General features: G+C 36.7%; 2 protein-coding genes and 1 pseudogene across 3 annotated transcripts; 1 reads left to right on the forward strand and 2 right to left on the reverse strand.

The window, feature by feature from the left end:
• Positions 1–2,026: 2,026 nt before the first annotated feature.
• On the forward strand, positions 2,027–2,965 carry LOC125209623 (receptor like protein 22-like). Its single transcript, XM_048109213.2, has one exon. It carries the CDS (start codon positions 2,042–2,044, stop codon positions 2,963–2,965), a length of 924 nt encoding a protein of 307 aa, XP_047965170.1. The 5' UTR covers positions 2,027–2,041.
• A 1,600-nt stretch (positions 2,966–4,565) lies between these two features.
• On the reverse strand, positions 4,566–8,661 carry LOC125209621 (uncharacterized; annotated as a pseudogene). Its single transcript, XR_016135902.1, has 3 exons — positions 8,070–8,661; positions 7,500–7,536; positions 4,566–5,859 (listed from the first exon to the last, which is right to left on the reverse strand). The product of XR_016135902.1 is annotated as an uncharacterized LOC125209621 (transcript).
• A 1,183-nt stretch (positions 8,662–9,844) lies between these two features.
• Positions 9,845–13,689, reverse strand: LOC125201410 (receptor-like protein EIX2). Its single transcript, XM_089065953.1, has 2 exons — positions 10,829–13,689; positions 9,845–10,645 (listed from the first exon to the last, which is right to left on the reverse strand). The coding sequence occupies exon 1, from the start codon at positions 12,035–12,037 to the stop codon at positions 10,835–10,837; it is 1,203 nt and encodes a 400-aa protein (XP_088922079.1). The 5' UTR covers positions 12,038–13,689; the 3' UTR covers positions 9,845–10,645; positions 10,829–10,834.
• Between the last annotated feature and the right edge of the window lie 10,071 nt (positions 13,690–23,760).

The following is a 23,760-nucleotide window of genomic DNA, read 5'->3' on the forward strand; positions in this document are numbered from 1 at the left end:
TTATTATCAAGCAGAATGAAGAATTAAATTATTAATCTCAGTTCTCTCTTCTGGCGTGAAAATGCTCCCTAGAACCTCAACTAGGATTGTTCTCTTTTTCTCTCTACAAATTCACTCAAATAATTCATCCGATAGGCTAAACCCTATCAGTTTGATAAGATGGAAATCCAGCCTATCATCATCTGATTATCTCGAGTCGTGGTCCCTCAACGACATCAGCAACCACTGCAGATGGATTGGCATTCGCTGCAACGACGAGGGATCTGTCTCTGGGATTGATCTCCCCGATTCAGACCTTGCAGGGACATTGGACCTGTTCCATTTCAGTGCATTGCTGAATCTCACCACTTTCAACCTCAATGGGAATGCTCTCAACGGCTCCGTACCAGCTGCTCTTGGAAAACTCACAATGGTTTCCAAGGCCCCTTGTCACCAAATATCACTAACCTCTCCAAGTTGAAGGATCTTCGCCTCTCCCACAACTTCTTCTCCGCCAACATAATTGATTCAGTAAGCCTTATTCCAAGCCTGCAAATTCTAGAGCTGTGCAATAATTCATTTGTAGGAGAAATCCCTCCTTCTATGGGCCTACTCATGAATCTCCGAAGTCTAGACCTTGGGATGAACAGATTCAATTCCTCCATTCCCTGAGAACTCGACCTGTCATGTAACAAGCTAACCATCTTAGATTTATCCCAGAATTCACTCTCGGGGTCATTGCCGCCATCCTTTTCAAATCTGGGCAATTTATCTGAGTTGAGACTTTATGATAATAGGCTGACTGGTGAAATATTGACATGTTTCATCACGAGTTGGAGAAAACTAATCTGGCTAGACATTGGATTTGGAGACAATGAATTCAGTGGGAATCTTCCATCAGAAACAGGCTTGCTCACAAACCTCGAGTATCTGGATCTCTTTGATAACTCGTTTTCAGGCAGCATACCACCAGTAATAGGAAACCTACAAAATTTGGTTGCGGTGTACCTTTCAACCAGTAACTTTTCAGGTGAAATACCGATAGAGTAGGAAAACAATGCTTTATATCCTCAATTTGCAATGGATACTTTTTAAAAGGAATGCAGTACTCATAAATGTGCTATTAAAATGCTATGCATCTACTTTTTTATTTATATCCTTATTAAATTAAAATAATTGTTTGTAGGTCTAATACCATCCACCATTGGAAATCTTACAAATCTGGATTTCTTAGAACTCTCTTCCAACAAATTAAATGGTGAGCTCTCATTCTCCTCTGCAACTTGGCATTCATTAAATAATCTTGTGGGCATTTTTATAACTCACAGAATACATGGCATATTATGTCATTTTTATAATAGTTATAATGATTTCCTATATGCAAACTAGGCAGATTGGACCTGAATTTCATTAGGGTGAATAGTTATATTTTCGCCAACACTCTTATATCTGAAAATTATGCTAACTTGATTTAATCATTATGATTTTTGGGAGTTATTTCATGAAAGATCGGTCATCTTGACAACTGACATTTTGATTTTATATGTGGTCCCTCTACTGTAAAATGTTAATATCTAATGCAGATAACCGCCATATTGTTACAATGAGTAAAATGTCATGTATGTGTATTTGTCAATATAAAGAAATTTGATTTATGTCCTTTTATCTTTCAAATAAATTGTTTGAAGGTCCAATACCATCTACTATTGGAAATCTTGCAAAACTGTTGTCCTTGGTTCTCTCTTCCAACAAATTAAATGGTGAGCTTCCAACTTCCATCTGCAATTTGTCGCGGCTTTATTATCTTCTTCTCTCAAATAATACTTTGGAAGGAAGAATGCCACAGTGCTTTGGGAACTTCAGCGGATCTTTGACCATCTTTCATCTAAATGAAAATCAACTTAGTGGCCTCATTCCATCTACCTTTTTCTAAGGACTGCCCTCTTATTTCCATCAATCTGGGTAATAACAAATTCCACGGACGATTACCTAAATCCTTAATCAATTGCCGAAGTCTAAGGGGTCTTGACATCGTAAAAAACATAATACAAGATGAATTTGGATGGAACGCCTCCCCAAGCTTCGAGTGCTAATGTTGAGGTCTAACAAGTTTGATGGAAACTTATCACATGCTTCACCCATGAAACTTCTATTTCCAATGTTACAAGTTCTAGATATATCTCATAATGCATTTGTTGGCTCTCTCCCGAAGAGATATTTCAAGAATTTCAGAGCAATGAATGAGGTAAAGCAAAGAGATGACACAAAGAGTTCCTTCGACATAGAAAATGAAAAAACAGAAGATGACTGGTATGAAGATTTTGTGGATATGATAGTCACCATGAAAGGTCGGGATCAGTTATTGAAAAGACTATTGGAAACGTTCACAACAATTGATTTATCCTCTAATAGTTTCTCTGGAACTATTCCACCTTCCGTAGGAAATCTTAAGATTCTCAAATATTTGAACCTATCCCACAATAGCCTCACAGGACATATACCTTCATCTCTTGGAAACATGAGCCAACTCGAATCGCTGGACTTGTCAACAAACAAACTGGAGGGAGAAATTCCGGGTAAATTGACAAGGTTGACATTTCTTGCAAAATTAAACCTTTTAATGATAAATCTTGTTGGGCAAATGCCATTGTCTAATCAATTCTCTACATTTGAGAATGATTCATACATTGGATACTTGGGATTGTGTGGACTTCCGTTGACAAGAAAATGCAAAGATGATGATGGTCAATTGATGCAGCCTGCAGAAGAAGAGGGTGAGGATGAATATGAATTCATAGATGGATTTGGTTGGAGATGTGTTGTGACGGGATATGGAAGTGGATTCGTAGTTGGGATTGGAATTGGTTACATGATTATAAGGAGTGGAAGGCCAAGATGGTTAGTGGAATTCTTTTTCGGGGTTGGTTATACATATAAGACGAAGAAGAGACACAACAGAGTTGCACCAACACGCAGGGGAACTTAGATTGGAAGAGAAAGGAGGATTGTGTGCTTTCCTTGTGTTTAATTTGGGAATCTTTCCCTTGTTGTTTCGAATTAACTTTTTTACGTTTTTGGATGTCATGAGTGCTTGTGTTTGAGTTGTGTTTCTACTTTTGTGATTGTGCTCAATTTCAAATTTGGAGTTGTTGCAGTGTATTATGTTAAGAATTAAAGCTAACTTATGTTGTGTATTTTGCAAACTAAAATTTTAAAATAAAAAACCCCTTTTTATTTGTCCTAGTGAGTCGACTTATTTTAACACAAGTGATACCCGCAAGTGTACGTGGCTAGTGTAGCAATTAGCAAGCAAGAGTACGTAGACAAATTTGTATCAACTTAACTACCACGAACAAACGTTGACATAGATATTCGGTTCTGGGTAAGGAAGGAGTCTTCGATTCTAGATAGCAATCTACAAATTATATGCTTTGGGAAAAGATATAGTTTTACCTTAGTGATAGCTTAATAACCATTGAGACCCTTTGTTGGCATAGTTAGGAAATTAGTTAGCATAAGATAGTTGTTATCGATCCCGTAGGATTCTACCCTTCTCATCCTTGATCTACATCCGTTTTCTCTTATTTGCTTTTAGTTCTTCAGTTGTTTTTAATTGTTTTTACCTTGCTTTTAAGTAGATTTAGAAAACCCAAACTTTCCGATTCATCTAGATAGTAGTTGAGGTTGATTCGTGGTAATTAGGTTGACACTGATTGTCTCTTTGGATACGATACTCTTTGCTTACTATTTGCTACGTTAGCCGCGTACACTTGCGGGTTTACTTGTGTTAAAAATAAGTTGAGTCACGGCGCCAATTTGTGAATCGATAGAATGAACAATAGCAACCAAAAGCAAGAAATGTGAAGCACACAAGCAATTACGTGGTTCGGATGAATCCTACGTCCACGGGAAACTCAAGATCCGATTTATTCAATGTTGAACCAGATACAAGATGAAGAACAATCAATAGAGGTTCACCACAACTACAATCTCCAAATCCCTAGCTCAAAAAACACGATTGAACCAAACAAAACTAACCAAACAGCTGTGGCTATTTTCACCTCTATCCTCCACTGCAATCTTGATACAGATGATCCAGCTCGAGCACAAGTTTCTTGATCTGAGTTCTTTGCCGAGAGAGAGAGATATCAATGAGAGAGAGTTATATCTGTTATTCTATTTTCAATTTCTGACTAAAATGAGTATATATGTGTGGGCTCACAACTGCTCCAACAAACTTACTCTACTCCTTCCAGTCAGCTGGCCCATCTGTTATGGAACGGCCCAAACATCCAATTTGTTGAATATTTGTGAACCAATACCCAACAAAATTAAATCCACCTTGTTAGAAAAAGAAACAAACTAACGGAAGTCTAACTAATTTTCGGAAATGGATCAAAATGGAAATACATGACTATTGGTTTTAAATGAAAGGAATACATTCTAAAACTTACCATAATTTTACTCAAATTTTTTTTCTGTAGGATAGATTATTTTTTTTGAAAATATAGAACACAATTTTGCAATACCTCACAAAATTTATTAAAGATACTAAGAAAATTGAGAAGTAGCAATTGAAAAGGTAAAAAGAAATAGAAAACAAAACTCAAACACAAGCAGTAGTTCCTAATCAAACACAAGACATCACACAATTCTCCTTGGCTTCAAATCAAGTTACCCTGCGTGTTGGTGCAGCTCGGTTGCTTCTCTTCTTGGGCTTATATTGATAACCAACCCCGAAAATGAATTCAACCAACCATCTTGGCCTTCCACTTCTTATTATCATGTAACCGATTCCAATCCCAACTACGAATCCACTTCCATATCCCATCACAACATATCGCCAACCAAATCCATCTATAAATCCATTTTCATCATCTTCTTCTTTAGCAAGCTGTATCGATTTCCCATCATCCTCTTTGCATTTTCTTGTCAACGGAAGTCCACACAATCCCAAGTTTCCCATATATGAATCATTCTCAAATATGAAGAACTGATTAGATCGCGGTATTTCTCCAACAAGATTGTTCACTGAAAGGTTTAATTTCGCAAGAAACTTCAACTTTGTCAATTCACTTGGAATTTCTCCATCCAGTTTGTTTGTTGACAAGTCCAACGATTCAAACTCACTCAAGTTTTCAAGAGATGAAGGTATATGTCCCGTGAGGCTATTGTGTGACAGGTTCAAGTATTTGAGAATCTTAAGATTTCCTATGGAATCTAGAATATTCCCAGATAATTTATTGGAGGACAGATCAATTGTTGTGAAGGTTTCCAATAGTCTCTTAATTAACTGATCCTGTCAAGTTGAGCCTCATCTCCACGTACCTTAGAAACTCATAATCTTCAATTTCTACTGGCTCAATCAAAGCTATGAAATTGTTGATATATATTTGAGGTAGAGAGCCTAGAAATTCATTATGGGATACATCTAAAACTTGCAACTTAGGAAAGGGAAACTTGCTTCGTGAAAGAAGCGACATGTTACCACCAAATATGTTAGACCTCAACACTAGCACTCGGAGCTCGCATAATCCTTCTATCCAAAAGGGAAATTCATCTTGGATTCTATTATTTCCAATGTCGAGACCCCTTAGATTTCGGCAATTGATAAAGGATTTAGGTAAATGTCCGTGGAATTTGTTATCACCCAAATTGACGGAAATGAGACTACAATTCTTAGAAAAGCTAGATGGAATGAGGCTACTAAATTGATTTTCATTTAGATGAAGTATGACCAAAGATCTGCTAAAGTTTCCAAAGCACTGTGGCAGTCTTCCTTCCAAAGTATTATTCGAGAGAAGAAGATAAGCAAGGGATGACAAGTTGCTATTGGAGGATGGGAGCTCACCATTTAATTTGTTGGAAGAGAGATACTCCCTCCGTCCCACATAATTTTACACACTTTGATCCGGCACAGGTTTTAAGAAATGTAATGGAAAGTGAGTTGAAATAGTTGGTGGGATGTGGGTCCTACTTTTAAAGTATTAGTTTTATAATAAAATGTGAGTAGGAATGAGTTAGTGGAATATGGGGTCCACTACCAAAAATGGTAAAAGTGAAATGGGTAAAATTATGTAGGACGACCCAAAATGGAATGCTGGGTAAAATTATGTGGGACGGAGGGAGTATAAGGTATCCAGATATGGAAGATTTCCGATTGTGGATGGAACTGGACCTGCAAACAATTTATTTGAAAGATGAAATATAAATCAAATTTTATTGTTCAAAAAATGCACATGGATGTCATTTTACTCATTGTAAGCAGATGTTAACATATTGTGGTAAAGAGCCCAAGGAATATAAAGCATTGTTTTCCAACTCATTTGTGTCCTATCGTGAGTACATATTCAGAGATGTATAAAATGTCACTAGTATGACATCTAGCACGTGAGTAGCTATCAAAATGTGGTATTTGACCAACAAGTGCAAATGAAGGACGGGAGCTCATCATTTAATTTGTTGGAATAGAGAAATAAGTTCCCCAAATTTGTAAGACTCCAACGGTGGATGCTATTGGACCTTCAAACAATTTATATAAAAGATAAATAAGCTCATAGATCATAATTCTTAACTTTTAAAAATGCACATGCATAGTATTTTGACCACACATTTATGAGTACTACATTAAATCAAACTGTGGTTCTGATCAAACCGTGATTCTGATCGGTACATTAAAAAGATCTAAGCCATACAAATAGAGTTGGTGGAAGACAGATCTAAACCATGGGTATTGTGCCTACAAAATAATACAAAGATACAATCTAGGATTGATTGAGTTGTGAGATTATTTTAGTCATAGGGGGTTAGCTATGACTAATTATCCCATGATTATCCATCTAGGATTGAATTGTAGAATTGAATCTCATGAACCAAACACACTGCATATTTAATCTGAGATACAATCTTGCAAACCGAACACCCCCTAACGTAGGAACTTCTCAATGTTCATGTCCTTTCGTATCCATAGACCAGAGTATTTAAGTTAATATCCCGAATTCCCGAGTTACGGAATTCACTAACTTGTTTCCACTCACTTTTCTTAATATTTTTTAAAATCCATGCCGGGAAGAAGTGGTACTCCTTATGGTGGGCAGAGGGAGTAACATTTTGAGGTAGAGGGAGCGCACAAAATCAATATGTTTGTTGTTAACATTATTCAAGATATGTCAAGTAGCAGATAGGGGATGAGAGCTCACCATTTAATTTGTTGGAAGAGAGATATAAGTACTCCAGATTTGTAAGATTCCCAATGGTGGATGTATTGGACCTTCAAACCATTTATTATAATATATAAGAAGGTTATAAATTAAATTTCTTTACATCTAGAAATGACATAATGTTTTAGGTTTATATTGTGATATTTATAAAATGTCACTTCATACTAGTATGACATCTTGCACGCGAGTAGCTATTAAAATTTGGTATTTGGCCTACAAGATTATTCAAGATATGTCAAGTTGCAAATGGAGGTTGAGAGCTCACCATTTTGTTTGTTGGAAGAGATATCTAAGGACCACATATTTGTAAGATTTCCGATGGTGGATGGTATTGGACCTACAAACAATTTATTTTATAGTTAAATAAGGATATAAATCAAAATTATTTAATTTTAGAAAGGTAGATGCATAGCATTTTAATAGCACATTTATGAGTAATGCATTGCATTCTTTTTTAAAAGTAAAATCAAACCGAAGAATAAGAAATTCACTAAGGATATGCCTAGTTGCAAATTAGTACTCCCTTCGTCCACCATGTAAAGGGTCATTTTGACTCAGCACGAGTTGTAAGAAATTGTTTGACTTTGTGAAGAAAAGTAAAGGGAGAAAGTGAGTGGAATGTGAGACCCATTTAAAGTATTAAATTTTTATTGGATTGTGAGCGTAAAAAGTTGGCGTGGGATGTGGGATCCGCATACCAAAAATGGAATAAAGCAAATGGTTATTTAAATCGTGTACAAACCAAAATGGCAAAAAAGTTCTTTAAATGGTGGACGGAGGATATTGCATGTGAAATTATTATTGCCAAGGAATATAAAGCATTGTTTTCCAACTCCCCACTCAATTGGTTTATGATTTGAGGTATTTCACCTGAAAAGTTATTGGTTGAAAGGTCCAGCCCCATCAAATTTTGTAGGTTTCCTATCTCTGGCGGGATGCTGCCTGAAAACGAGTTATTAGAGAGATATAGATACTTGAGACCAGTGAGCAAGCCTATTTCTGATGGAAGTTCCCCACTGGATTCATTGTCGGAGAAGCTGCTCAGGAATCGAAGCTTTATCAAGCGGACGATCTCTGGTGGAATGGCGCAGGAAAACTGATTGTTGGAGAGGTCCAAGTGAATGAGGCTTGTGAGGTTTCCAATAGCAGCCGGTACGGAGCCGTTGAGATAATTCCCAATGAGGTTGAAAGTGGTGAGATTCAGCAATGCAGTGAAATGGAACAGGTCCAATGTCCCTGCAAGGTCTGCAAATGGGAGATCAACCCCAGATATGGATCCCTCGTCGTTGCAGTGAATGCCAATCCATCTGCAGTGGTTGCTGATGTTGTTGACGGACCAAGACTTGAGAGAAGCAGAAGATGATAGGCTGGATTTCCATCTCATCAAAGCCTCTGCTTCACTTGTGGCTGCTCTTGAAGGACACAGACAAAGTGTTAGGAGAGAAAGATATGTAGGAAAAAGGTATGCTGTTTCCATGGCTGATGTTTTTGTTTATCTACTCTGCTACATTTGCCTATTTATATGCAAACTAGGAGATGCCCTTTTACTCAAAATTAAAATAATATATTGCACAAATATATCTGAAAGCTTCTCCAATAACATTTTCTAAGTCAAGTCAACTCTAAAGTATAAAATTTCCAGAGTGCTAATTGTAATGATGTGTTAATATGTTCCAAGTCAAGTCAAGTCAACTTCAAAGTGTAAAATTACCAAACTTTTGTTGCCCCACTAGAAATGAGGGCAGGCTTAGTCTTTGATAGGGTAGAGAAGTGGAAAATTGGTCAGCTTGCACTTGCAAAGATAGTAACACACAATAAATTAAGTAGAAACAGAAACGAATAAATAGGCCAGTATTGAGAAATAATACATAATTTTCTCAAACACAAATCCCTCTAAATTTTCGTCCCAAACCTTATTCTATGATAGTTTGGCGTGTGGAATGGTTAGTCGATGATAATGGCATAACAACCACATCATCTCCAAATTATTAAGATCACCAATCTCTTTGGGTATAGTACCAAAAATACACTCTCTGTCCACGACTAATCGACAGTACTTTTTTTTGTCCTTTCATGATTATTGACACTCTTACTTTTTACTACTTTTGATAATGCCCCCCATGTTCCACTAACTCATCCCATCATCCACTAACCTTTTCTATCCACTTTCAATTACATTTCATAATACTCAACCCGAGTCAAACGGTTCAATCAATCGTAAACAGAGGGAGTAATCGTGTAATTATCTCATAAGGTTTAGAAAAACCCTCAACTTGATTTCTACCCTACAAGATTTGGACAGAAGGTCTTAAAGAATTGTTCAGTTCTATGCCTATAAACCGGTTGAATTTTGTTCCATTTTGAAATTGATACGGTAGACAAGTAAGAGAAAAAAGCACACAGTTCTCTTTCTTGCACTTCTTATGTCAACTAAATATCTATCTATGAATTCATTCATTATATCACCTTCTTTGTTACGAAAGAATTCGCAACTGAAACAGGGGCGAGAGATTCGCCGGATAAAGGTCCGTTCGCAGAGATGAATCTCCGTCGAGCAACCGGATTTCCCACGCCAATAAGGTTTTGGCCGTGGAGAAGGTAACTTTGCGGAAAAGTAATGCAAGGGAATTAAGAAATTTCTGATATATTGATTGATTTCATCAACTCACAGAATCCCTATTTATATATCTAAGGACCCTAGGTTTGGTTCGACTCGATCATACCGGGAAAGAACCAACAAGAAAACCCGACACGGAGCTTATAATTACGCTCAACTCAAAAGGAATTAAATAAGTCCAAAACATAAAGCCCATAAAAATAATCCAAATACTAAACTAACAGGACACCAATTAAAATAATAAAAGTACTACACTAACGAGACACAAAGTCTCCAAACATCACCGGCTTCTTCTGTTGCCGCTTCGGTCTTCCATCTTCCCTCGGTTCCACTTGGGCCTGGCCCTTTCTTCCCTTCTTCCTTCGCATTCCCGCAACATTCTCTTCTGACCTCGCCAAGACGTTGTCACTGTTATCCTGCCTCACGGAAGTGTCTGTCTCTGTTATCGGGGCACTACTCGTATCATTCTTCTTCTTCTTGTCATAAGAGTGACAGAAGCTGATGGAGAAAACACATAACCCTAGCTTCTTAAATTCTAAAATTTATTAATAATATCTGAAACTGATTGTAATACAATGAAATCCATTATTATATAAGTGGTTTGAAACCCTACCGATTCAGAAGGAAGTAACAAAATTACAGAAAAAAAAGCCTGAAAAACAAATAAAAGGACAATTTAGTAACTTAAAGGATGTTCGTTGGTCCATCGAACATCATAGCACATAGATGCCTTTGATTCCTCAACCTGTTCCGCCAGCATCACGTGAATTTGACGCCATAATTCAAGTCACCCCAACACAATCAACGTTTTTGGCCTCATTTGCTGGAACTGCATCAACCATGTTTGCACAATTGATATAAAAGGGACCAAAATAGTTCAATTTTTTTTTTGGTAAAAAATTATTGGCTAAAAAGTCATACTATTTCCATATAATTCACTAATAATAACATTTTATGAAAACTCAAGTCACCAACAGTATCTAAAAAAGTTCAAGGGATGAGATGATTGTACCTTATTTTAGGTCCGTCTCCATTTGGATACAAGCACAAGACTCCTAACGTAGAGCCAATCTCCAACAGCATCAAAGAAGTTGAAGAATGCAAATCTACATGATTTCTTTAGTATGAAAGAACCAACAACTCCCCAGAATCCGAAAATAAAACCAAAGGCCATTGATATGCCAACTTCTTGCATAAAAGATAGGTTGCTGCCTTTCTCATCTGTTTTTTCTCTCGGATTAGGGGTGGATGGCTTCAAGCTATCCTCGGGGCACAACGCCAGAGGGGGGCCACATAGTCCATCATTCCCAGCATACATGGAGGCATTGAAGCTCTGAAGTTGAGTACTCGTTGGAATTTTTCCGTGCAATTTGTTGTTTGATAAATCAAGAACAGCCAAATATTGTAATTGTGCCAAGCTCGTGGGTATTTTCCCAGACAATCGATTCGCAGATAGATCTAGACATTCTAACATCTTCATCTGTCCAATATCTGGAATTATATTTCCTGTGAAACTATTCGATGATAGATTCAAGGAAATCAATCCCCTCATACTGGAGAATGATTGGGGAATGTTACCACACAATCTATTGCTTGAAAAATCAACGAGTTTGAGAATTACAAGATTTCCCCTGTATTCCGATTCATGGCCCTTCCACTGAACCAACGAATATGCATCGTAGTACTTTGGCATAACCACATTTGGAAGATGATCATTGTAATAGAAATTCAAAATATAACCCCTACGACTTATATTAGTTGGTATATTCTCTTGAGCCAGTGAAGTAAAATTGTTGAAGCAATCGGGTATTCTCCCAGACAAGTTATTTACAGACAAGTCTAGAACTTTAATATAAGTAAGATTGCATATCTCAACGGGTATACTACCAACCAATTCATTTCTTCCAAGGTTCAGAAATTCCATATAATACATCTGGCCAGTCCAAGTGGGAATCTCACCTGTTAACTCATTCCCTGCAACATCAAAAAGCTCCAATCCTTTGGCAATGTCCCAAACTAGAAGGAAACCCTCCAGACAACCTATTACCACGCAACTGCAGTACAAAGAGATCGCGTAGCGACCCCAAAGAGTGAGGAATTTCACCAAAAAAACTGTTGTTAGCCAAATTGAGATAATGCAAGTTTGGCATTTTCTCCCAGCAGTTGGGTACCTCTGCAGCCAGCTGATTATTGGAGATGTCAAGTAATACAAGCTGATCATGTCGAGTTTTGCAAATAGATGAAACTGAACCAGAGAATATATTTCCACTCAACTGACTAATTTCTACATTGGCAGGAAGTAATGGAATATGACCTGAGATACTATTGTTAGTAAGATCTATGTCCCGAATGGAAGATGAGAGATTCATAACAATGCCGGTAATTTGATTGTCGAAAAGATATATGGCTTCTACCAAAGGGGATAAACTCCACAACCATGTTGGGGCTTCATCTGCTATATTAGCTCGAGAGAGATCAAGGAGTGAGAAATGTTTCTGAGTTTGAATCCATTTCGGAAAAGATGGACCGACATTGCACCCTGACAACAATATCTCATTCAACTGAAAAGTAGGACTCCAATCAGGAGCAAAATGCAACACCAATGAATTGTGGGATAGATCTAATATCTCTAACTTATCAAGCTTGGCGAGGTGGGTTTCAGAGACTACGCCATGAAAATTATTTCTAGAAAGATCTAGAACACAAAGCTCAGAGAGCTGGCCAATATATTGAGGAATGGATCCATTGAAGTTGTTTCCCCCAAGGGATACTTCAGTTAATGCGGAAAATGCTCTCAGGTCTAGCATCGATCCATCGAAAATATTATAAGCTAAGTCCAGAATTTGGAGTGATTCAAATATTCCTTTCCCAGATTTATTTCCAAATAAGTCATCAAGGTCTCCCTTAAAGCCATTACCATAAAGAAGTAAGGCGCGCAAATGACCTAGATTGGACAAAGATTTTGGGATTTGACCTTCAAGCTTGTTACCAGAAAGATAAAGATCTTCAATAAGAACTAATCTCTCTATGAATGAATCAGGAATTGGGCCATCTAAAGCATTGCCCGAAATGTCCATATACACTAGATTTGTGCTTATGTTAGATAACCAATGGAACGAGGAAGAAGTGAGATTATTACTATACATACTTATGACAGAAAGAGATATAGAAGAAGAATTTACAGAAGGTTCAGCATCCTTTATGTTACAAGAGTTCAAGTACAATTTATCGAGGGAACGAACACTTAAGATATTTTGGAGCCAATTTGTATGACTTAAGTCGATTTGACTCAAATCAAGATAAGATAACTGAGAGAGACTTGAAAGCCAATCAAGATTCTCAATCCGCAGAGAGTTAAATGATAGAGAAAGAGATTGCAGATTGGTAAGGTTGCCTATCTGAGGAGGAACAATCCCAGAAAAGTTAGAACGAACCAGATACAAGTGCTGTAACTGTTTCGTGGAACCAATGAATTTTGGGATTGGGTTGCCTCCAAAATCATTTGAGCCGAGATCAAGATAGTTTAAATGATGCAACTTAAGCAAGGAAGAACCAACCTCACCTCGCAATTTGCCACCATAATCATCAGAATTTAGTCGGAGGGCGATGACATGGCCAGTGGTGTTGCTGCACCAAACACCATACCATTTGCAGCATTTGTCGCTTTGCCACGACGAGAGACAGCCATAGTCATCGATGAGGCCATTCTTGAAGCTTAGAAGAGCTTCTCTCTCCCTCTCTATGCATCTCACTTCTGCATCTCCTAAAACAAACAAGCAGACTAGGACGAAAAGAAGAAATTTGATTGCTATTTTTTTATCAGAAATCATTCTCTCTATATTCTTTTATCAGAAGGGATGTATAATTGTGGGATACACCAATGTCTCAAGTGTAACGGTTTAAATAGACCACACTACATCTGCAAGTCAATTTGAAAGATAAATGAAGAAAGTGAAGCACGACTAGGTTATGATCAACAATAATGTAGAAATTGTTTGATGATAATTCATGTAAACATAATGTAGCAATTGTGGTTTTAAATGACGAAAGACTTTTCTAACTTATACACACACTAGTGAAGTGAGGTGTGACTAAGTTACAACCAATATAAATCAATGAAATTGATTCTTGATAAGTTAATCAATATAAGAATTTAATCAAAACAAAAAAAATACCCACATGTACTTTTTTTGTCTTATTCATGAACAAGACAAAAAGTCAAGAACCCATTAAAATGAATTTATTAGATTAGATAAGTTATTTAAAGTTAAGAAGTGCAGATTAAATAGTATTGATTTGAGAGTAATAAGGCTGTGACAAGAAAATAATATAAGTAGAGAAAGTAGGAAATATGGGGAAACTCTATGTCCAATAAAGCCATACATTTTCTTGTCCCGTTAATGAAAAATACATAATGGAGCTAAATCAAATAAAGCCACATATTTTCTTGTCCCATCAATGGCAAAACATGACTCTTATTGTGGGACGGAGGGAGTACTATATATGAAATGATACAACTATGAGGGAACTTCTAGAATTAGAAAAATTACTCAACTACGAGAACGGAGCGATATTTGGGAAGCCTAAAAAAATGTAAACATAAAGTAAGTTTTTTGGATTGGTGGTCCAATTAATTTTCAAAATAATGTGAAATGAGTAAATTTTGGAGGAAAAATAGACAAAGACTATTCACAAGGCATATAATATCTTTTTTGAGTTGGTCATAATGAAGTAAGCAAAAATTGAGCGAATTACTTCCGACTAAGTCTTTTTTATTTAATCTTTAGCCCCTTAACCGGCCGTGAGTTCATTTAATGCAACGAATAAGCAACAAAAATACTTTATACTCTCTAGGTTCCAAAGTAGTTAAACCGTATTCTTTTATAGACCGTCCTAAGGTGGTTGAGTTGTTTCTTTTTAAGCAAAAAAAAACTTTATTCTCTATTCAACCTTACTCTTTTTTACTCCCTCCGTTCCATAGTAATAGAGTCATTTTGCAATTTTGGTATGTTTCATAGTAATAAAGTCATTTCCCTTCTTAGTAAAAGTCAACACATTTTTCCACATCTACTTTACTCTCTCTTACTTTATTCTCTCTTCATCTCTCTACCTTTTTTCATTTTCCACTTTACTCTCCCTTTACTTAACTCACCTAACACAAATTTTCTTAATCTCCGTGCCGAAAAGAAACGTCTCCGTTACTATGGAACGGAGGGAGTATCTTTTATTCTTTTATACATCACTCTCTTCACTTTCCCCTTTGTCCACGCATCAAAATAGTAAATTCAGTTTTATGAATAATATAAAAACCATTAAAAAGAAATAATTAGATTAAATAAATTAACTCTAGTATCAGAGATACACATTTCCAATTTTTTATTGTCCTATTATTTAAATACATCAAACAAGCTTTTCCAATGCAGAAGCATGCTCCCTCCGTCCCCCATTAAGAGTCAACACTTTTTCATTTTTACCCGTCCCCAATTAAAAGTCACACTTCATTTTTACCATAAATAGTAAGTAGGTCTCACATTCCACTAACTCAATTCACTCACATTTTATTATAAAACCAATATAAAAAATGGGTCCCACATTCCACTAACTTTTCTTTATATTCATTAAAATCCGTGTCCGATCAAAGAGTGACTCCTAATAGGGGACGGAGGGAGTATTAATGATGGAATTCCAACGGTCAATGCAAACGACGATGAAAACATCAACTGATTTAGAATGATACACTCCCTCCGTCCCCCATTAAGAGTCACATTTTTCCATTTCGGTCCGTCCCCAATTAAGAGTCACACTTCATTTTTACCTTAAATAGTAAGTAGGTCCCACATTCCACTAACTCAATTCACTCACATTTTATTATAAAACCAATATAAAAAATGGATCCCACATTCCACTAACTTTTTCAACCAACTTTTCTTTACATTTCTTAAAACCCGTATCCGGTCAAAGAGTGACTCCTAATAGGGGACGGAAGGAGTATTAATGATGGAATTCCAACGGTCAATGCAAACGACGATGAAAACATCAACTGATTTTGAATGATTTAAAATTCGCAACGTTCTTGCATAATGGGAGGACATCGTTCAAGGGGTGAAAATGCCAATTTTTTTTGGGATACTAGGAGTAGGGAAAATATGTAGAATGGGGATACTCTCTCCACAATGCAAATGGAGAGTGCTAATTGTAGTGAATAGTGATGTGTGCTAACAAGAAGACTAGTAGGTGGCCTGTTATACAAAACTAATACACAGTACAATATTTTCCAGCCTCCAGGCCATGTCGCACTAAAAAATTGAGTTTAGACCATCTCCAATAGTACACTAAATTCAAACCCATTTTAGTGTAAATCTCACACTAAATATTGATTTTACTCCAACCATTTACACTAAACTCAAACTTAAAAGAATATTCTCTATATTATGCTTTTTTATTCACAAAATTTGAGAATTTTTTAGGTTTTGGTTTAGTGTAAACCTAAAGATAGGTATTTTTTTCTCAAAAACTAAAAATAGGATTGATTTTTTAGTACTATTGGAGCTAAATATCTATCCCATTTTAGGTTTTAGTGTACCATTGGAGATGGTCTAAGCCATTACTATCTCATATTTGCCATTTACGAATATCCATAATTAAAATTCTCATTTCACTTTTACTATTACTGATAGTATATATTACATTATATTAATTCACTTAACCCAAATTTTATTATAAAATTAGTAACATACAAAAATAAAAATCATAATCTACTAACTTTTTATATTCATATGTAGAATAATTCTTAAAATATGTTTTGATTTAAAAAATAGAATTAGAGTAACTTACTTGAAGTGTGATTGGGGCTAAGAAGACAATTTTTATTGAAAGCTACTCCCTCTGTCTCACAAAAGATGTCACACTTGTGGGACGACACGGGATTTCAGGAGGTTTTATTTTGTGTGTTAAATGGAGAGACAAAATATAATTTTTATATTCATGTGAGAGAGAACTTTTACCAAAAAGGGAAATTTGACATCTTTTGTGGGACAAACTAAAAAGGAAAGTGTGACATCTTTTGTAGGACGGGGGGAGTAAAATAATTGCAGTGAAGGTAGAATTTTGGAGAAAACTTTTCCAAGTCAAGTCAACTACAAAGAGATAAATTCCAAAATTGTACTGTCCCACTGGAAAACGAGTGAAGCTTATGTAATCAAGTCCCACTTGAAGTATAAATACGCATTTGGTGTCCCACCTTAACATTAATTTTTATTGACTTGTCGGTTCAAGTCATTATTTTGGGCCTTGATAAAAATATTTGGTTATGAAAATAAAAGTTACTTTTGGAAAATTACTACCTAATATGTTTTTGGGAAATAAGAGTGGTCATGGAAAATATACGTGAGCCCAAGTTTGTATTATAATCACAAGGCGTTGTCAAATTATTTAGTAATGAAAGTAAAATTTTATTTTGGGTCAAATTATGTGTTAATCTTTTGTGCTTTCGTGATATTAGAGTGGTATTCTATTTAAAATTTAAATATTCGTGTTGTATTCATGAACCAAGAGAAAAACTTACGTGAATAAAACCGGGCAACTTTATATTATGTTCCAAACAAATGTGCAAAGTCTATCACGAGTCAAGTCAAGTCAAGCGCAACGTGACAATTTTCATTATGTGTTCTATCTCATAAATGAAAATGAGTGTAGCTTCTTAATAAAAAATGGATACAATGTCTCCTAATTATAGAACGTTCGAGTCAATTTTGCATTTTGGGAAAGAATTGATAATGAAAATAACACAGAGTGTAGCTCATAATTACGCATTACTCTTACATTAAATTAAATGCAATAATAATAATAATGAAAGAAAGAAAGAAATTCAACTATCGGTAAAATCTTGATAACGATCGAGACAACGAGTCTTACGATGAGGCCGGGCTCCCTTGGTGAATTGGGCCTGCATGACAGTCGACAGCCGCTTGACCGGGGCTGCTTTCCAAATGTGACAATTAGAAAGTGACAATTTTCCACATACTTCTCACTCTGTAAAGTCACATATTAATCGAAAATGAGGGAAGCTGTTTTAATGAATTCTACACTTTGTTGACCTGTCTGTGCAAGTCATTATTTTGTCACGTAGAGTAAGTTTCAAACGAATTTCGTATGGTTTGGGGTTAATTTCAGTAGCAGTAATTTTTGAGATTTAGCTATGATATGGCAGCGCTATTACATAACTACAAACTATACATATTATATATATTTGTAATGAATATTATGAAAATACTATATATATCTTTATTATCTTTAGTAAGTTAAGTTTAAATATATACCCCTAAAGTCTTGATTACTATCTCATTATATGAAATTTGCTATGATTTTAGTCAAATTTAAACAAACAATCATTTAGTTAGTCCAAAACACAAGTAATAAACATTGAGTAATCTCATGAATCGACTTTGGAATTAGACTTTATTTTGGGCCTGGACAAATTATTTGGTAAAAAGAGTAGAATTTTATTTTGGGCCAAATATTTACACTTTAATGGGCCTTCACGTGGATCGTTCCTTTTGTTTGCTTTTTCTTTCTATGTTTCTTCAGATACAATGTTCTCTTAAGCTTTTTATCGAATACCTGTGGCATGAACTGTTCCATTGAGTTAAATATATTGATTTGTCATTTTCTTAATCTACTCCCTCTTGCTGAGTAAAATTCTTTACCACAAGTCTGGCCTTGTACCTAAGGCCCTCCACCTCAAATTTTAATTTGTAAAGCCACCTGCAATCAACCACAGATGCACCAGGAGGCAAAGGTACAAGGATCCATGTATGATTTATCATCAAAGAATGCATTTCCTCCATCATGGTTTTATGCCACTGTTTCCAGAATTTAGATTTGGCATCTTGCTTATAAGATTGAGGTTCATCCCCATCAGATTCATACACATTAAAAGCAAGATTTATAAGAGCAACCAAACCAACATAGCCATCAAACTTGACAGGTTTCTTCACATTAGTTCTTCTAGTTCTAACTCTAGCAAGCACATAATCCTGCAAGTTAGGAGCATCAATGGCATTATGAATGCCAGCAGGGCTATTAATCACATTCTGGACAGGAGGAATATTTCTTACAGGACTAGCATGCACATTAACAACATCATCATTCACATTTTGGGGAGGCAACTCATCATTCACATTTAAGTTTCCCTCATTGGGTGTGTCATCAAGAGTAGGAGTATAGACCAGAAAGGTTGCTCCACCTCACTTGGAGTATCACTAGGATGCTCCACACGAGTGAGAGATTATGTGGACTCCACCTCCATAAGAGGCTCATCATCCACAGTAGCTGGAGTTGGGTTATCAGACAACTTCAAACAAGGAAACTCAAGTTCATTAAACACAGCATCCCTGCTAATTACCACTTTAAATCCAGGTTGATCTCTTAACCAGATCCTATACCCTTTAACACCCTCAGGATACCCTAGAAAAACACCCTTTCTGGATCTAGGTTCAAGTTTATCAGTTTTTGTATGCACAAAAGCAGAACACCCAAACAAAGATGAGAAATATTCAAAGTTTTTCTAGAAAAAACATATTCAGGGCACTGCCCAAGGAGAGGAACAGAGGGAGACCTATTAATCAAATAAGTAGCAGTCAACAAGCATTCACCCCAAAACTTTTTTGATAACCCAGATTTAGCAAGCATGCACCTCACTTTTTCAAGCAAAGTCACGTTCATTCTTTCAGCAACCCCATTTTGCTGGGGAATATAAGGAACTGTTTTATGTCTTTTAATTCCAAAGGCAGCACACAACTCATCAACATGCGTATTGCAAAACTCCAAACCATTGTCAGTTCTAATAGCCTTAAGCTTCTTTCCAGTCTGTGTCTCAATTAAAGTTTTCCAAGAAACAATTTTCCTAAAAACCTCATCCTTATGTTTCATAAGGAAACACCAAACTTTGCCCCCACACATCCATATGCACATATTCAAGAAATATCTTTGCTAACATTAGCAGGTACAGGAGTAGGAAAGGAAACCTTGTGCTGTTTTCCAGCACACATGTGTCAGAAAAAGGCAAATCACCACTAACATCAGAATCAGATAAAATGGCATGCTTCTTCAGAATATTAAGGCCTTTTCACTCATATGACCAAGCCTATTGTGCCAAAGCACAAATTTATCAGTATTAACCACATTAGCATAAGCTTTTTCACAAGTAACATGCACTCATTATAGACGTACAAACCACATTTCCTCTTGGCTTTAAACAGACACAATGAACCTTTACAAATTTTCATGCACCCTTCCCCCCATTTCCCTCCCATGCCAGCATTCTCTAAAGCAGTGCATGACATAAAATTATAGCATAATTCGGGAACATATCTCACATCCTTCAGGTTGAGCACAAAACCATTGTCAAACTTTAAACACACAGTGTCAATGCCAACAATCTCATAATTTTTGTCATCAGCCATAAACACATAAGTATTAGTCACAGTTTTCAGCTCAGAGAAGCAGTCTACGTGAAGCCCCACATTATGGCCATCCTGCCTGTGTTCTTGGGGAGGTGTTGTGACATCCCTTATGAGTGTTTACATGAATTTTGCAAGATCTGCCTTGCACAGAAGCGGCCAGCGGGATCAAGAGAGGATGACTATAGGCTGAAGGCCCTTCCCCTTACTCTTAAAGGGGATATGAATACTTGGTTCATGAGGCTGCTACCAAATTCTATCAGAACCTAGTCTGACTTCAAGATGATGTTTTTGGATCAGTTCTTCCCAGCGGCCAAGACAAGGGCACTCAGGGAGGAAATCCGAGGAACTACACAAGGTTATGATGAGACCCTAAATCAGTACTGGTCAAGATACATGGGTCTGTTGGAGGCATGCCCAAACCACCACATGTTGGAAGTAGAAATTTACTCAATTTTCTATGAGGGGATGAATAAGGAGAGCAAAGACTTAGTGAACTCATCGAGTGGAGGAAGTTTTTCCAAACTACGAGTTAGTAAGGCGAAGAGAATTATGGAAAGACTTCTCTACGCGAAAAGGGCCTATGACGATCCACGTGCTCCCCTGCCCAAGAGAGGTATGGCGAATGCTGCAGCAGTGGAAAATGATGATCAGTTGCAGAGTCGGATTGACAAGCTCGAGAGGGCACTTTTGTCGGCAATTGAGAATAATAAATTGCAAGCTCCTCCAATTAAGGCCACCACAGTAACTGCCCAAGAGGATCACTATCGAAATACAACTGGGCTTTGGAATTCAAATAGGAGCTCGAATCCTGGAAGGCAGGAGGATGACCTTGGAAAGAACACCCGAACTTTAAATGGGAAGAGGGAAACTCTAACCAGCCTAACCCACCTCATAATTTCTATGATGGACTTGCACATTTTTTCTATCTTTTTCTATCATTTATCAACAAACACGTCAAAATACCAAAATATATAATATATGCAATTTAAGAATATAATTTGCAAGATTGACATTTAAAAAGAGCCAAATCTAGGCCTTAAAAACATGCAAATCCCGTGTTTATCAGTTATATTAGTAATAATTTGTTCCTTGGGATATTACCATATGAGTTATTGCTATATATGTCCCAACAAATTAAATGGTGAGCTCCCATCCTCCATTTGCAGCTTGACATCTCATGAGTATTTTTGTTGGCCAAATACCATATTTTAATAGCTACTCACATGCAAGATGTCATACTAGTATGGAATATTAGATTAGTTCAGAACATGATATGCATGTACAATTTTAGATGTAAAGAAATTTGATTTATATCCTTCTTATATTTCAAATAAATGATTTGAAGGTCCAATACCATCCACCAATGTAAATCTTTCAAATCTAGAGTACTTGTATCTCACTTCCAACAAATTAAATGGTGAGCTCTCATCCCCTATCTACTACTTGACATATCTTGAAAAATCTTGACAACAAACATATTGATTTTGTGTGCTCCGTCTACCACAAAATGTTAAGAAAAGTGAGTGGACTATGTATCTTATTTTTATACAACTAAATCTAATGTGAGTGGAATATGGATCAGTGGTACGTGGGGTCTATTATCATTTATAGTAAAAATAAATCAAGTGTCCTATTTGCAGACGGGCCAAAACGGAAATATGGGCCTCCTAATTGCGGACGGGGAAGTAATATCTAAGGCAGATAAAAAAACATATTGATACGATGAGTAAAATGCCATGCATGTGTGTTTTTGGTATGAATAAATTTGATTTATGTCATTTTATCTTCCAAATAAATTGTTTGAAGGTCCAATTCCATCGACAATCGGAAATCTTTCAAATCTGGAGTTCTTACATCTGTCTTCCAAAAAATTAAATGGTGAGCTCCCATCATCCATCTTCAAGTTGTCACAACTTTCTGATATTCTTCTCTCAAATAATACTCCCTCTGTCCCACAAAAGATGTCACATTTCCCTTTTTGGAAAAAGTTCTCTCTCACATGAATACAAAAATTATATTTTCTCTCTCCATTTAACACACAAAGTAAAACCTCCTAAAATCTCGTGTTGTCCCACAAATGTGACATCTATTGTGGGACGGAGGGAGTACTCTGGAAGGAAGACTGCCAAAGTACTTTGGGAACTTCAGCGGATCTTTAACCATCTTTCATCTAAACCAAAATCAATTTAGTGGCCTCATACCATCCACCTTTTCTAACAATTGTAGTTGTTGGGTATCGGTGGTGCACACCCGAACTCCACATTAGTATGATATTGTCCTCTTTGAGCAAAGCCCTCATGGTTTTGCTCTTGGGATAATCCCCAAAAGGCCTCATACTAATGGAGTTGGGGTTGCCATTATATATGCTTGCAACTATAGTTCATTCTCCGATGTGTGATATGGTTTGCTCCCTTTCAATCATCTCCTCAAACCAAGACCACCAGACCACAGACCACATGTCTACCCCATGTTACAGGCCATCAGGTCACCCACACCACAGGTCTTGGTCGAGCTTACGCAGAGACATCGGAGAACTTGTAAGCGCAACCACCACCCAGCCCCTGAACCAGGGCTCTGATACCACTATTGGGATGGTGCACACCCGAACTCCACATTAGTATAATATTGTCCGCTTTGGGCAAAGCCCTCACGGTTTTTCTCTTGGGGTACTCCCCAAAAGGCCTCATACTAATGGAGTTGGGGTAGCCATTATATATGCTTGCAACTCTTGTTCATTCTCCGATGTGGGATATGGTTTGCTCCCTTTCAGTAGTCTTACATCCATCAATTTGGGGAATAACAAATTCCACGGACGATTACCTAAATCCTTAGTCAATTTCCAAAACCTAAAGGGTCTCGATATTGGAAATAATAGTATACAAGACGAATTTCCCTTTTGGATGGACGCCTACGCCAACTTCGAGTGCTAATGTTGAGGTCTAACAAGTTTAGCGGTAACATGGCATTTCCTTCACGAACCAAGTTTCCATTTCCTAGCTTACAAGTTTTTGATGTATCCCACAATGAATTTCTAGGCTCATCTTGAAAAGTCAGGAAATTGATACACTATTGGAAACCTTCACAACAATAGACATATCATCTAATAGATTTACTGGGAATATTCCACCTTCCATAGGAAATCTTAAGAATCTCAAATATTTGAACTTGTCCAGCAATAGCCTCACGGGACATATACCTTCATCTCCTGGAAACGTGAGGCAACTCGAATCGTTGGATTTGTCAACAAACAAACTTGATGGAGAAATTCCAGGTGAATTGACAAGGTTGACATTTCTTGTGAAATTAAACCTTTCAATGAACAATCTTGTTGGGCAGATACCGCTAGCTAACCAGTTCTCCACATTTGAGAATGATTCATATATAGGAAACTCGGGATTGTGTGGACTTCCGTTGACGAGAAAATGCAATGAGGATGATGGAAAATCGATACAGCCTGCTGAAGAAGAAGATGATGGAAATG

The sequence above is a fragment of the Salvia hispanica genome, chromosome 2, assembly GCF_029641045.1.
Source record: "Salvia hispanica isolate PSC_SH4W2 chromosome 2, Shi_PSC_v1, whole genome shotgun sequence".
Lineage (NCBI taxonomy): Eukaryota > Viridiplantae > Streptophyta > Magnoliopsida > Lamiales > Lamiaceae > Salvia > Salvia hispanica.